We start from the raw sequence: 15,713 nt of genomic DNA, 5'->3' as shown, positions 1-15,713 counted from the left end.
TTAAATATGAGATGTTTTCTTGTTCAGCAACTTAAATTTATTGAGCAAAGTTGTTTTTTGAGTTGGTCTGAACTTTAATGCGACGTTCATTCTACTGTAAAATCTTGATCTGATACAAGTTTCAAACAGACACAAGCTTATATAACAAATGTTCTTTAAAAATGTAACACTTTTGGGAATAGTGTGTGCAGCCAACAATGGTCAATACTACTATACTACTTACAACATTTAAAGCTAAATGTAGACAAATTGTATTCCTATATGTCATAAACCTAACTGCACCACAGTGATAAACTGTATTACGATGTATAGACAACAATTACTTCACTACACTACACGTTATTATAATGTTATCAAACCGAAAACTGTCAACAAACTACTGCTACAATGTTAACAAATCTACCTCTATAACTATGTTGACAAATACAACAATCAAAGGAGAACATTCCAGAACAAAACAATAATTTTCCGTGGCCTTTGTACTTAACCCTAACCATAACTAATTCACTATATCGACCGCCATTGTTTAGAAAATGCTCTTAAATCTTGTTTGCAAGTCATACATACGCCAGCGCGTACTATTGGTAAAACACTTGTGAACGTCGTATGGAGGGGAGTTGTTTGAACGACGATTTGACACAATCAAATTGGGTGGAGCGTCAAGTCGGATGGCCAGATTCTTTATAAGATGTTATTGTAAGGAACGCGGTGGGAAGATGGTGGGAGGCTGATGACAAATGTCATGTCAAGTGACATGCAGCGGATGGATGGATGATGACAAGTGACATGTGGTGCAGATTAAGGGCCGATGACGAATGACATATGCTGCTTATGGAAGTTTGATGACAAGTGGCATTTACTACTAAAGGAAGGCTGACGACAAGTGGCATATGCTACTGATAGGAGACTGATGACAAGTGACATTTGGTGTTGTTGGAGTGCTGACATATGCTTATAATGGAAGGCAGATGACATGATATATATGCTGCTGATGAAGGGCCGATGTCAAGTGACATTTGGTGCGGTTGGAATGCTGATGACACATGACATTTACTGTTAATGGAAGGCTGATGGCTAAAGGACGTGACCCGGATGTTCCGATCCCTATTGCCAATTAAATGTGAGGCAGAGCTTGTTTTGGTCAAGCCATATCAGTGCGGATCACAGCCGGATGACCGGGTGACGTCATACATGCAGGTGACCACACGTCTTCCAGCCGTGTGACGTCTTACGCAAGGCTTACGCAATGAAGTTTCATGTGATAGATTTTTTCATATCTGCATCAACGCTGCTTTTTAAAGAATTATTAGTCATCACCAATACAGTATTCCAATTAATTAAGCAAAAGTAACAAATGTATAAAATCACTCACAGTAACTAAATATTAGTTATGCAGTAAACCGAAGAAAAGAAAATAACGAACCACTACTGCTATAACCGCAAATAAAAGCGTGGGCTGTTGAAAGAGAGGGGTCGGCGTGGTCGAGTCTGTAAAGCGCAAGGTTGCTAAACCGAAAAGTATAGAGTTCGAAACCTCGGGCAGATGAGGCTCATTAACCTGTGTTGGACATTTGCGTTGACTAATTTAAGATATTTATTCGTGCAAATGATTACATACCGCCACCTACAAATACAAAATCAGTCTACCAAAGCATAGATAACTACCTTATCGCGAAAAGTAACGTTATTTATATTTGTTTGCTGCTTCTAAGGTTGAATCTACAAAAGTTTGTAATTATAAAATTTATTTTAATATATTTATTACTTTACTTTTTTAAAAAATGTGTTTAAATAAAAAGTAGGTGTTTTACACACAACAAAAAAAATCGCTGAAAATTGTTTGGAGAATTTTTGAAGCAAAATGTATGCCAACTTGAGATTTTTAAAATTTTCCGTATCTGCGCAGCATTTTCTTGGTATATGGAGTTATAATAGTCATGTTATATTAAATTAGGGAAAAAACTTACTAAATGCGCACAGATGAGATGCACCGAATGGGAGTAATTGTGTGACACGAATACTCCAGTTTATACAGTCTTTAATTCATTAAAGTAATTTTAAAATGTAATTAAACACCTTAAACACATTTTTATCATGAAGTGACCTACGCTACAAGTTTGAAAAAAAATCGGTTCGGTAGTAATGGTGAAGATTTCGTAGCCAAGATCCCACCAACTGGGGCAGACTGAGAAGAAAATAGGAAAAGTTTCATACAATTGTGCGAATAGTCAATGTTGAAACAACGCCCAAGGGTGGAAAAGAAATGGTCACTTATTCCCCCTTTCCCCATTTTTACCCCCCCCCCCCCCTTGCATACACCAGCATCATATTGCTTGTCACAAGAAACCAGACTAGCCCCCCCCCCCCCCCCACCCCTCACTGTATGACGTCACACTTCTATTATTTATCAGGTTTCATCATTAAGTTTCATTTCCTAGTATTCTGAGATCGACGATAAATGAGGAGTATAAATAGAATACGGGGATGTAACGTTTAATCAAAATTACTTAACTTAAATCATAAATGCGAAAAAGAATTGTGATGTTGCGTTGCGGATTTTCTTCTCTCACAAAAATCAAAACGCTAGATTTTTATAAAAAAAAAAAGTAACAGACCAGACGCAAGACTTCATAAAAATATACCTCACAGAGCAAAGACAATCAAATTGATCAATAATTAATAAACGCAATTTCAATAATGGTACAAAAACGCTTAAACGCGATGTTAAAAATTTAGGCTTTGTGTTTTAGCGCACACTTTAATCAATGTGTTAAAGTTTGATGACCAGCAGTAGGTTTGCCAGTTTTTTCTGCATCTGTAATTCAAGTTAGGCAAACAGTTTCCGCGAACGGAAGAAAAGAGAAGAACTGAAAGTAAAAAAACAACCACATTCAAAAGTCTCTGAATAAAGTGAGTGAAGCTTCGGGGTCTAATTAAGTGATGCTGTCGTATTATTAAGAAATTCATCCACACATTAGCACGATTTCTTTAGGGATAGACAAAAGTGGTCATCTTTTATACATAAATTACATGTACGTAGCTACGTTTCCGGTACTAGGGAGCAACTACTGCATTGCATAAAAAAAACACCAACGTTCATTGCCATCCCTCACCAGAACGAAATAGAAAAAAAAATGTATGGTTTATTTAGAAAATATATGCTATAGCCAGTCCGACCCCTACCCCCGGGACATTTAAGAGCGCCCCGCCCCCAAATGCCCAAAGTAAGGAGAAGGGAGTTATAGTGCTGTATATAGTGGTGTATATAGTGATAATATAGTGTTGTATATAGTACTGATATAGTGCTGTATATAGTGCTAATATAGTGTTGTATATAGTCATAATATAGTGTTGTATATAGTTCTGATATAGTGCTGTATATAGTGCTGATATAGTGTTGTATATAGTGATATTATAGTGTTGTATATAGTTCTGATATAGTGTTGTATATAGTGCTGATATAGTGTTGTATTTAGTGATAATAGAGGGTTGTATATAGTTCTGATATAGTGTTGTATATAGCGCTGATATAGTGTTGTATATAGTGCTGATATAGTATTGTATATAGAGCTGTATGTAGTGCTGTATATAGCGATGAATATTGTGCTGCATATAGGGCTGTACGTGGTGTTGTATATTTTGATATTTTGATATATAGAATATATCTACTTAACCGAAACGGTGTATATAGTTCTGTATATGGTGTTGTAAATAGTGCTGTATTTGGTGCTGTATATCGTGATGTATATAGAGCTGTATATAGTGCTGATGTAGTGTTGTTTATTGAGCTGTACATGGTACTGTATTTAGTGCTGTATATAGTGCTATATATAGAGCTGTATATAGAGCCAGTGGCGTAGGCAGGGAGGGGGTTAGGGAGGGGTCATAACCCCCCCCCATAGACCCCTCGGTATATAGAAAAAGTATGAGGGGGGGGGGTGCAAATCAAAAGTTTGTCCCCGGGTAAAAATTGGAACCCCCTCCCTTGAGACGATCCTGGCTACGCCACTATATAGAGCTGTAGATAGCGCAGTATATGAGTCTTCATATAGTGCTGTAAATATAATGCGTGTTTGTAATTATCATTCGTGGCTTGATAGAACTTTTTCAAATGTACACGTTACCCACCAACTTTGGTAAAAAAAAATACAACCTTTTCTTGATGGCTAAAAGACGAAAAAAAAAATCAGTTTTTAAAAGATAAGTTAGTGGAACATGAACTATTTAAATCCCAAAACCCTAGTCCCCACTCACCCCTTCAACAAATCCCTAAATGTTACGTGTACAATAATCTATCCCAAAAGTTCTGAAGTTCAAATATGCGACGGTTTAAAATTAGACATTTTACAGTCTCAGGTTTTACAACACACATATAGTTTATTAACATCTTTTTGCAGTTTTTGTCAAACTTTACTTAGGTACATTTGGCTTCATCTCTGATGGGTATCTAACTCACTTTAGGAGAAGTAAAGGAGGATGGACATATCGCTGCTCACATTATCCCTTCATATGCCGTTATAAGTTCGAACAGGAAACATTTGGTTATCAAAATATCTATTTAAAAAAGATCAGAAAATTTCTGGGAAAAAATGAACCAATAACTAGTTTAAACATTTTTCCCTACTTTTCGCTGAATCAGAAAGTTAAACAAAAATGGCAGTCTTTTGAAAGGCTTTTACAAAAAAAAAAAAAAAAAATTAGACAAGACAGTCAGCGTTAAAAATTTCAGAATCCCCCCAAGCTACGTCTAGACTTATTTATCATACTCAGCGTCCCCGTACACTTTCTGTGCTTTCAGCACGTCTCATTGGAATAGGGGGGAGGGGGGAGATATTTCTCGAAACTTTACAAGCTGCTTTTAGCCAAATCTCCTACCCCCACCCCTTCCCAAAAAAGGTCGCGTCTTTTAAAGCCAATTCCGACACCTAGAAGTTATTAGCTGTATTTCTTTATGATACCCCTACCCCCAACACCCCCACCCCCCAATATACTATAATACAGAAGTAAAAAAAAAAATTCCCGCGCAATGGCCGCCAGCGACAGACGACGCTAGCACACGACCGCAGAGCGAATAAAATATTCAGGAATCGTCCGCCGCCCCGCTAAAATATTTTATGTTTTGAATTTGCTGCCTCTGAACAAAGAGCTAGCTGCGATTAATTATTCAAGAGGGTTGAAAATTACATTTGTTTTTCCTTCTTTTTTTTTCTCCCCAAAGCAAGTTCTTATTTGTCTCTTCCATAAAGGCACAGGGGGGAAGGGCAATATTTTTTTCTAAAGACAAACATAACAAAACAAAATGGAAATGCTGTTTTATGAAGCGATTATATATTCTTATTGACCGGGGTACTTGTTTATTCAAATGATTGAATAATTCAACTCGCTATAATGGCACATACACTTGCTGTTATTTATTATCTACCTTAACAATCCGAACTATTCTGGTTTCTAAGTCGTTCCCCGAAGCTCTCCAAACAAGGAGATAATCTATTTATCGTTGGATAACCTGAAGCTATATCTTCAAGCAATTCCAGGGCTTTCTGAGTAAATTTCGTTTTCAGACCGTAGTTGAAATATTCAGTAAGTAGAACAATCTATCTTTTTTTTAAAAAAGGTTTAGAATGTTGTTTTCACCCACTTATGATTGTAAATTCAAAGGACACCCAGGTTAAACCTTATATGCCAGAGAATCAAATGTATTCATCCAATTCCTGCTTTAAATTATAAATAGGTATGTGGATATTTACATTAGAAATAAGAGATTGCAATCTTTACAACAATAAAAAAAAATTACAATTGGTATGCTGAGTAGACAGACTTTATTTTAATTAATGACATTCAATCTTAAGACGACGAGAATATCGTCTGTCAGTTAAGTAAAAAAAAAAGTAATTTAAAGCATACTGCATACAAAGTGAAGCTCTACCCACTCGCCCAGTCGTCCCAACCATTTATCGAGTTGAATATTTAAATGCCATATAACACCTATACAGTCAGATGGCAGCGCTGCTATAGTGAGGCAACAAATCCTTGGTATTTCTGCTTCAAACTTTCAGAGTTGGTCTAGTCTGTAGGACCAGGCATCTATAGTTTATGAGGTCAGTTAACTCAGACGTATAGTCGAATGTTGGATGGTCCGTTTACTCGCGCGCGTTTCGATTGGTCAGATATTGCGGAATACTGTAGATCAGATAGAAAGTGTCTTAGGCCCTATAGGTCCGATTGAAAAATAAATTCATGCTATCCTTTAGGCCAGCTAGAGAAACAAATCTTAGGTCCGATAAGTCAGTTAGAAAAAAATCTTAGATCAGGTAAAATGTGTCTTAGGTTCTTTAGGTAACTAGAAAAAATTATTGAATAGAAAAAAAATTGTGCTATACTTTATGTCAGATAGAAGTTTAACTTAGATCCGTTTTGGTAATAGAACAAATAATAACTAGTTTTTCGTTCCTTTAAGTTATAAGTCAGAATAATAATCCATGCATAGTGTTCCGAGGTAAGGTTTTTTAAGAAGTTGTGTTTTTGTCAATTTTGTGATTTATTCGAAGAGGACACGTATGTATATGTTCTCTTCAACGCCTATTATTTCATGGTTGTGAGTTTAACCTCACTGTGAGATCGGTCTATTGTTTTTTTTTTTTTTTTTTTTTGACTTTGTGATTGGTTGAGTTAAATGTTCGTGTCACGACACATAGACCCAGTCGCTACTTTAGTGTGTGAAAAACGTGTAATTATTAATATATTTTTTCCCCATTTATTTTGTTGTCAGGGATGATGGAGGCCAAGGATCCAGTTGACGTGGTCGTCAAGAAGGAACCCACCGACAGCCCCAACGGCGAGCAGGAAGAGGCAGCCATCAATCAAGTCACCATGGACACGCCCATACCCGGCCAGCTCAGGTACGTCAGCAGAAGAGGCCGCCCGCCAGGGGGAGGCTACTCCATGAAGTCCCACAACCACTACTTCGACACCTCCACCAGCGAGTTATCCCGCCAGGCCGGGTTAGCGTCGGGGTCGGCACTGTCCCCATCGGATGTTCTCAAGTCGGTCAGCGGGAACGCCGAGGCGCTGGACATTCGCAGGTTCGGGTTTCAGAACTTCGACGGCGACAAGAGCTCGTTTCGCTGCGACGGATGTGACGTGGTGTTCTCGAGCCGGGACACGTACGCCATGCACATGCTGCTCCGCGCCAAAAACGAGTCCTGCGTGGCCCTCCCCACCTCCGCCATCTCCTCCAACCCGGAGAACCCCACGCCGAGGGAGAAATTCGAACGGGAGCTCCGGCAACAGGCGATGATCAGCGCGCTGAGAAACCAAGCCGCTGCCATGGCGGCTGCTAGCATTCTCCCTAAAGCTTCTCCCGTCTCTGGAGCTTTGTCTCCACTTGCAGCCACTCCAGCTAAAGAAGACGTTGATTCGTTATCCGCAGCAGAAAGAGCTCTTAATTTTGGAAGTCTGTTTTCTTTTGATACGTACGGGGTCTACGTTGATCCTCGACAATACAGACGGTTGTTGGCTGAATATGGGTTAAGAACTTCGAGCTCGATTGTTGCCATGATGGAGCATTTGAGCTGCAGCGTCTGCGGGGAACTCTTCAGCAACAAAGATGCGTTAGCCATGCATATGATGTACCACACGCGGGAAGAAGAGCTCAAGCCCCCGGTTGTGTGGGGCGATGTCTCGAACGGCGCCAACACCTCCCCTACACTACCCAGCAGGCATGGCGCCCCAACGACCCCAGGGAGCGACAAGAGAGAGAACTCCCCTCAAGAAAGGGAGCTAACTGCCGAGCGAGTGGCCGAATTGAAGCGCCTGGCGATAGAATCCTCACTCAGGTCCCCCTGTAAGAAACTCAACTCTGTCAGATCGTCGTCTCGCCCCAAAAGTGTGTCTCAAGACATGGCCGTGACGTCGTCTGCCCAAACCCGGCCCATGTCTGCTGATGACGTCATGTTGTTTGCTAAATCAGGGTTTAAAGACAAACAGAAATCGCAGAATTTCTTTAAAAGCTACGAAGAACTGTATTACAGAAAACGGCCGTTATCCAAAGCTGACAATGACAACAAACGATCCGAAGAAGACCTGGTCTCAAAAAGTAAACAACTTCGCAGAGAAAACGACCTGTATGATTTCTACTCGCTCCAGTATCGTCTAAAATCATCGCAACTGTCGGCAGCGGCAGCCGCGGGCGCGAAGTTATGCGATAATCACGTGTCTTCTGCCACCGGCCCGCAAGACTCGGACGAGACTTCCGACACCAGTTCGCTGAACGATCAGGACACCGGCGCCGGAAATCCTCACACTCGGGCCGAACAACCGCTGAACTTCGGCGGTTCTCGGTCTTTTCCGTATCTCGACGCCATCATGGCTCAGGACGCGGTTTTAGTTCCCTTAGAAACTCTGGACATTGACACTGACGCGGATAAAAACCAGGAGTCGAACAATCTCGAAGAGTCGACTGCTTCAAAGAGCGGGAGCAAGACAGTCGAGAACTCGGCTTTAGATTTCAGTATCTCAGGGCGTAAACGAAGCGAGAGTTTGGGAAGATCCAGTTGGTACGCGGCTCCCAACAACAGCGATGACGAAACCGCTAGCTGCCCTCCTGGAGAAATCAGACAAGACAAGGATTTCAACAAACTGGGCGGGGCTTCGGTTCAGACCAGCTTCAGGCGGGAGCTGTACCTCCAGAACCCGGAAGTAGGTCAAGTTGACGCCTCAAGCCGGGCACATCTGCCAGGGATCAGCGCCACCACCTCGCGACCTTCAAAACCTGGGCACGACAGCGAGAGGTCACTCCGCGGTCTCCAGGCCGATTCTATTGGTCGAATGGGCGAGGCGCGCTACTGCCCCCATTGCGAGATTCTATTTTTAGACGTCACGCTGTTCCACCTCCACATGGGACTTCACAACGTCAACAACCCGTGGCAGTGTAACACGTGCGGCCTGGTGTGTTCTGGACGCCTCGAGTTCAACACCCATGTTCTACACTACTGATACCTCGAGACCGATGAGAACAGCTTTATATTTGTGTGCTTACCCTTTACTGAAATGAATATACCTCAACTTTATAAAGTTCGTTTTGTACATGTTTTATCTTTTAAAATTTGTATCTTATTGTTACATTTTAACCCTTTTGCATTACGCTTTTACCTTTAAGGTACTCAGAACAGCATGTAAAAAAAATATGTATTGATAAGTGCTCATTACATATAGCTTGTAATTACACAGCTTATATGTTCTGCCTGCTTGCATTATGTGCTTGCCAGGAGTTAAAGTTCCTGTATTATAATCATGAAAGAAAACCAGTTTTTAGCAGACTTGTATTCCAATATGACCATATGCTGTATGTGATAATATGAAGCACGCATAATGTGGTTGAATACTACGTATGTCAGCCTCATACGTTGTGTAAAATTTAATTGTTATGCTTGAAGATCAGGACCATTTTAAATCAGCCTTCTTTTCATTCTTCTCTAAATGATTTTTTTTTTCTTAATAAAAATGTAAGTGTAATAAAGCTGATTTATTACTTTGTTTGGTTGGTCAAATAGTTTATAATTTTGTTGCTTATAAAAAAAAAAACAGGACATATACCCACCTAACCTCGAAAGTCGCCTTAAAAAGTGTATGATTCTTTTATTCTGATTTTTTTTTAGTCAGTGAAATTTTCTGGCCGTCTAGACCTTTTCTGGCCGTCTAGACCTTTTCTAGCCGTCTAGACCTTTTACGGCCGTCTAGATCTTTTCTGGCTGTCTAGACCTTTTCTAGCCGCCTACACCTTTTCTGGCCGTCTAGATCTTTTCTGACCGTCTAGACCTTTTCTAGCCGCCTACACCTTTTCTGGCCGTCTAGACCTTTTCTGGCCGTCTAGACCTTTTCTGGCCGTCTAGACCTTTTCTGGCCGTCTAGATCTTTTCTGGCCGTCTAGACCTTTCACAATTATCAGGTATCCTTTCTGCCGTCTAGAACTTTCGCTGTAATCAGGGAGCTTGTTTGGCCGTCTATTCTTATCAGATAGCCTTTCTGGCCGTCAAGACCTCACATTTGCTGACCTCCATATTGCAGAAACATCGAGTTTTGCAGACAATTTTAAACTGTCGCTTCAAATTTCGTTCAATGCTAACTGTACAGACACCACGATGTTTGCTAAGTTACATAAAGCCTTATGTCAACCCACTGATTTACTGACACCTCAACTTTGCTGATGTCAGAAGTCTCATACACTTAGTATTCGTGTTAACATTCTGTAGTGATCAATAATGTGTAAGTGGAAAGAGGGGGGGGGGGGGGGCGGGGCGATTCAGCTTTCACCACTGTTTATGTATGAAAGTATGTGGATGGTGGTAGCCTACATGGTGTTTCAATGTCTCCATATGTCGGGTGATTAGGGTTAGTGTTGTTGTATATTTTACGTCGTCATTGGTATTGAGCCTGTAAGTAAAGGTAAAAAAGTAAAAGTTCCTTTTCGGACCTAGGGGCCTGCGGGGCAGGTGAAGTAGAGTTCACCTGTTTCTGTGCCTCGCTGTCCCATATGGGGCCTGCAGTGTTTCTTCCAGACCTTTTTTCTCCGGGGGGGGGGGGGGGGTAACTTGATATTTTCGGGGGGGGGGGGGGACTAGTAAAATATTTGTTTATATAAATTCCATCTCGTTCGGGGGGGGGGGGGGGTAGACTTTCTTCGAGGGGGGGGGAGGCTGTATGTAGAGATGGCATATGTAAGTTACCGTATGTACTAGAAATGGTATATGTGAGTTACTTTTATGTACTAGAGATGGTGTATGTAAGTTACCTGTATGTAGAGATGGTATATGTAAGTTACCTGTATGTAGAGATGGTATATGTAAGTTACCTGTATGCACTAGAGAAGGTATATGTGAGATACCTGTATGTACTAGAGATGGTATATGTAAGTTACATGTATGTATTAGAGATGGTATCTGTGACAAGCATAGTGAAACAAAGTACGAGAGTTAAAAATAGAAGAAAAACTTACACGCCTGTAATTTAACCAAATATAAGGTTACCTGTATTCTTTAGTTTACCTATTACAGAACAGAAGGGTATGTTTGTATGTGTATGTATTATAAGACTCAGACATGTAATTTTACTGCGTCAGTTTGCCTTGGATGTTTGTGTGACCTCCACCGTTATGTGATCAGTATTTACATAGGGTTTTAAACTGTGTCGGTCTCATCTTTTATCACGGGACAATTTCAGAGCTTATTAATGGTGTCTGTGTATTACAGGTTTATATACATACATATATACATTTTATTTATTTATACGTATGCATGTATATGTGTGTATGTATGAGCAGTAAACTATTTTTATTTTGGTTTCAAAATAAAATTAAAAAAACCACCACTACTACTATCAGAGGCATATTTTAACTTAAACATTTTTTTTGCATCAACTGCACACCATTAGTTGCTTCCCTTGACACGGCAAAATTTACCTCAGTAAAAATTTTAATCTCTTTGGTCGGTTTTTTTTTCATTACATAATGCATCAAATTATCGCTGTTTAAAAATGTAATTTATTTTCATTTTTTTTGTGTGCAATAAAATTAAATGTCGACGGTTTTCATGGATTTTGTTTTAAATTCTCAATTAATAATTAATTTAAAAAAAGATTCAAATACTCTGTGACAACTTTTTTATTATCTGGACGCCGCTTAATGTTTCATTGCAATGCTGATTGCCAAAGTAAGAAAGCAATTATAAAGAGATGTCAGTAAAAGAGGCAGAAATAAATTAATCATAAAAAGTTGTAAGTAAAACGTTGGACAAAATTAATTATGAAAAGTTATAATTAAATGAGGCATGAAGAAAGTAATTATAAAGGGTTGTATGTAAAACGTTGGACAAAATTAATTTTAAAATTTGTAAGTAAAACGGATGAAGAAAGTAATCATAAAAAGTTGTAAATAAAATGTTGGACAAAAGTAATTATAAAGAGTTGGTTAAAATATAAACACTTTTATCATATGATGAACAAACAAAACAACCGGGCATGGCACCGAATTAAGACGAAGGTGCTAATTACGGGGTTGTTATATGTTTATGAAGCTGTAATGATATTAAGGTCTGGGAGGGCTAATACAAACCAATATTTACAGTAAAATAAGACAATATTTGGAACTAAAATACTACGGTTCTTTTTTTTCATAGCATTGTTCATCCAGTCATAAAAACACTAAGGTGATTAATTAATGAAATAAAGATACGGGCACATAATAAACAAAGACAAAAAAGAGACATTTCGAACTACTCTTGCCCCCCCCCACCCCCCCATAAAAAAAGGTAAATTACATTTTCATAGACGATCCCCTCAAAATATAGGTATACCTGTTTTACAATAAATAAATTGTTAAATCTTTATAACAATCTATTTCAAAGCCGCTTAATTAAAATAATGAATATAGGTGGAAGCCATCTACAATAATTAATTAACAAAAGAAAAGTAACAAAATAGACTGTTTAGCACGATTTTTGTTGCGTACAACTTTTTCCAAATAATATCACAATACATCAACATTTTGTGTTGAATATTAAGTTCTCTACTGCTAAGATAAAAAATTGCAACGAAAAAAAACGACACAAAACAAATTATAACAGATGCGTAGCGACGGGGGGGGGGGGGGGGGGGGTACATATTTCTCCGGGCGCCGACCCTAGGGGCGCCAAAATAAGCTCATTTTAGCTATTTTGAATTATAAATATAAAAAATATATGGGGGGGGGGGCAAATTGAAAGTATGTCCCCGGGCGCCGGGAGGGGTCGCTTCGCATCTGAATTATAATAATTTAAAACAACAACTAATCTTTACCGTTAAAAAATAATTCATCACACAAATTATTTTCAAATGGCTTAAAACCTTATATTATAATTAGAACAGTTTATTTAACAGTAACTCTCATGTAACCATAGCCGTTTTGATAAAGAAAATTTAATGAACAAAAAGCAATTTAAGCGAAACAGATGAGGTTTCAACCTATTTGTTATTCATAGGATAAAACTATTCTCTTTAACCAGTGTTAGTTTACAGGAGAACTGAGACCAAAACCACACAATTATCCCCAGAAATCGTCGTTTAATATTTAATTACTTCTTTTTCGAAACATGATATACAAAGTTTTATAAAATATTGAATGCTACATCGAGAGCCTGAACGCCGTGTCGACCAATCATTTGGGGGTAAAAGTGTCACGTGATTGTATCACTGCTGCTTATTCAGGCACAATTTCTTATTTCAAAACAATATCAAGGGTAGGCTAGCAATGGACTTGTGTGTCGATGCATTTATATCAGGGGCGTAGCGAGGGGGGGGCGGGGGTGCGGACCGCACCGGGTGACACCATTTAGGGGGGTGACACCAAGGCAAAAAATAGCAAAATATATAGAGAAAAACTCGAGGGGGGTGCAAATCGAAAGTTTGAGGTGGGGGGGGGGGGTGCAAATCGAAAATTTGAAAGTTTGTCCCTGGGAAGGGTCTCTATGCCTCTGGGGGGGGGGGGGGGTGACACCATTAAGTGCCGCACCGGGTGACACCCGACCTCGCTACGCCACTGATTTATATATATATATATATATATATATATATATATATATATATATATATATATATATATATATATATATATATATATATATATATATATATGTGTGTGTGTGTGTGTATATTTATATATAAATATACTATTTTTTTAGCAAGCAGATAACTACCAGTTACCTTTGTTTCTTTCTTTCTTTAAGGACATCACCGGCTCAGGAGTTGTCTCCCATTAGCCAGGCAAAACTCAACAAACTCTGACTAACTGGCTTGGGTATCAGTTTTATTACCGTATCGGTCACTTCTGTCCGTCGGTCCTCACCAGGCTTATCTTCCACCCTACTAGACACAGGGTAAGCTCGTACCCCACCGTCCTGTACCCGGCTCCACACTAGGGATAAATTAGTTAGCTGGAGTTGGTAGTATTCTTTTGTGTGGAGATTGGTAGTGGGGCTAACACACATATGTGTGTGAGAGTGTGTCAGCGTAAGAGCGTGTGTGTGAGTTTATGTGTGTGCGAGTTTATGTGTGTGTGTCAGTGTTTGAGTGTGTGTATGGGAGGGTGTGAGTGTGAGTGTGTGTGGGTTTATGTGTGTGTGAGTTTATGTGTGTGTGTGTGTGTCAGTGTTTGAGTGTGGGTATGGGAGGGTGTGAGCATGTGAGTTTGTGTGTGTGTGTTTATGTGTGTGTGTCAGTGTTTGAGTGTATGTATGGAAGGGTGTGTGTGTGAGTTTGTGTGTGTGAGTGTGTGTATGTCGGTGTGTGTATTAGTGTGTGTGTGCGTGTGTGCGTGTGTGTGTAAGTGAACATTGAGATAGAATTGACTACAACAATCGGAATGAGGAAGTTGCAAGACAACGCAACATTTCAACTGAATTACAGACATAACTAGAAAACATTTGTCACAATACAAAAAGAAGTTTAGTAAACTAACCATACTGTCGCGGCCTACTGAAAAATTCAGCAGTTTTAACAAATCGTTGTTGGTAATCGATACAAATAAAATATAATATGGATGAATTAATATCTTTATAACTCGAGAAACGATAGAATGACAATGACAAGCCTGGATAAGCATCGATGTATTGTCTTGTAATTTGTATCCTAGCATTTATTGTACCGTCTCAACTTTATAAATGTACGGTCTGTGAATAATGTATATATTATGCGCTAACTAATGTAGGAGTTAAGTCCCTTCATATAACGATGGCATGAGGTAAGGATATTTCTGATGGTATAACCTAACAATATTTCTGATGGTATAACCTAATAATATTTCTGATGGTATAACCTAACAATATTTCTGATGGTATAACCTAACAATATTTCTGATGGTATAATCTAACAATATTTCTGATGGTATAACCTAACAATATTACAGATGACATGCAAATATTACAGATGGTATCACCGAGGCTTCAGAAGATACGGTCTAACAATATTAAAGATGGTATATTAAGAAGGAGTAAGATGACTTATACTTTTAAAATATTTTATTATATTGTGTTATAAGAGTTGAGTGAAGGTGAAGAGAAATGTTATAATAAACACAGCTTCATCATCATCCTCATCATCATTCCTGTGGACCCCTTGTGGAGCATAGTGGATTGGGAGCTGGATATAACGATGGGCGCCCAGAACCGAATACGACGTAGATTCCTCCAAGTTGGGCCCACGACATTCCGGCTGCTTCTGCTTCACTGACAGCTGATCTTGTCCATGTACGTTTTGGTCTACCTACTTCCCTCTTTCCTTGGGGATTCCAAACTAGTGCCTGTCTGGTGATGCACACTGCTTCGATTTTCTTTATTCTTTTCTCAGAATTTTTAATATTTGGCGCTACATTTAGATGACAGTAGTTATCGTGTTCTTTGGCATTAAGCAATGATTGGTTGTAATGAAGATGTTAATTTGTTTTTCATAAAATCCTAGCATGTTACTTGAAACAAATTATATCGTGGTTCCTCGGGTAAAGGGAGGGGTGAATTCTAGAACTTGCATAGAATATGAAAGATTATAGAACTTTCATAGAATATGAACATGTTCAATTGCGCTATATGGTTGAAAATGTCATATCTTATTAATAAGTACAATGAACATAGACAAGTGCATCTGCTTATGTGTTGCCATAGCGACTAAGAATGTTTTTATGTGTCTGAGAA

The 15,713-nt window shown here is 39.1% G+C and overlaps 1 protein-coding gene across 1 annotated transcript; it reads left to right on the top strand.

Annotated features, from left to right (window-relative positions):
• Positions 1–6,771: 6,771 nt before the first annotated feature.
• LOC131941961 (uncharacterized) lies at positions 6,772–8,994 on the top strand. Its single transcript, XM_059301596.1, has one exon. It carries the CDS (start codon positions 6,772–6,774, stop codon positions 8,992–8,994), a length of 2,223 nt encoding a protein of 740 aa, XP_059157579.1.
• The last annotated feature ends 6,719 nt before the right edge of the window (positions 8,995–15,713 follow it).

The sequence above is a fragment of the Physella acuta genome, unplaced genomic scaffold, assembly GCF_028476545.2.
Source record: "Physella acuta isolate Inbredline_101_S28 unplaced genomic scaffold, ASM2847654v3 ptg000378l, whole genome shotgun sequence".
NCBI classification, from domain to species: Eukaryota; Metazoa; Mollusca; class Gastropoda; family Physidae; genus Physella; species Physella acuta.
Note: the sequence above shows the minus strand (reverse complement) of the source record. Positions and strands in the feature narration are given on the sequence as shown.

Excerpts from the sequence above, each read along its gene's own strand:
- LOC131941961 (XM_059301596.1), top strand. The coding sequence starts at position 6,772 with ATGATGGAGGCCAAGGATCCAGTTGACGTGGTCGTCAAGAAGGAACCC.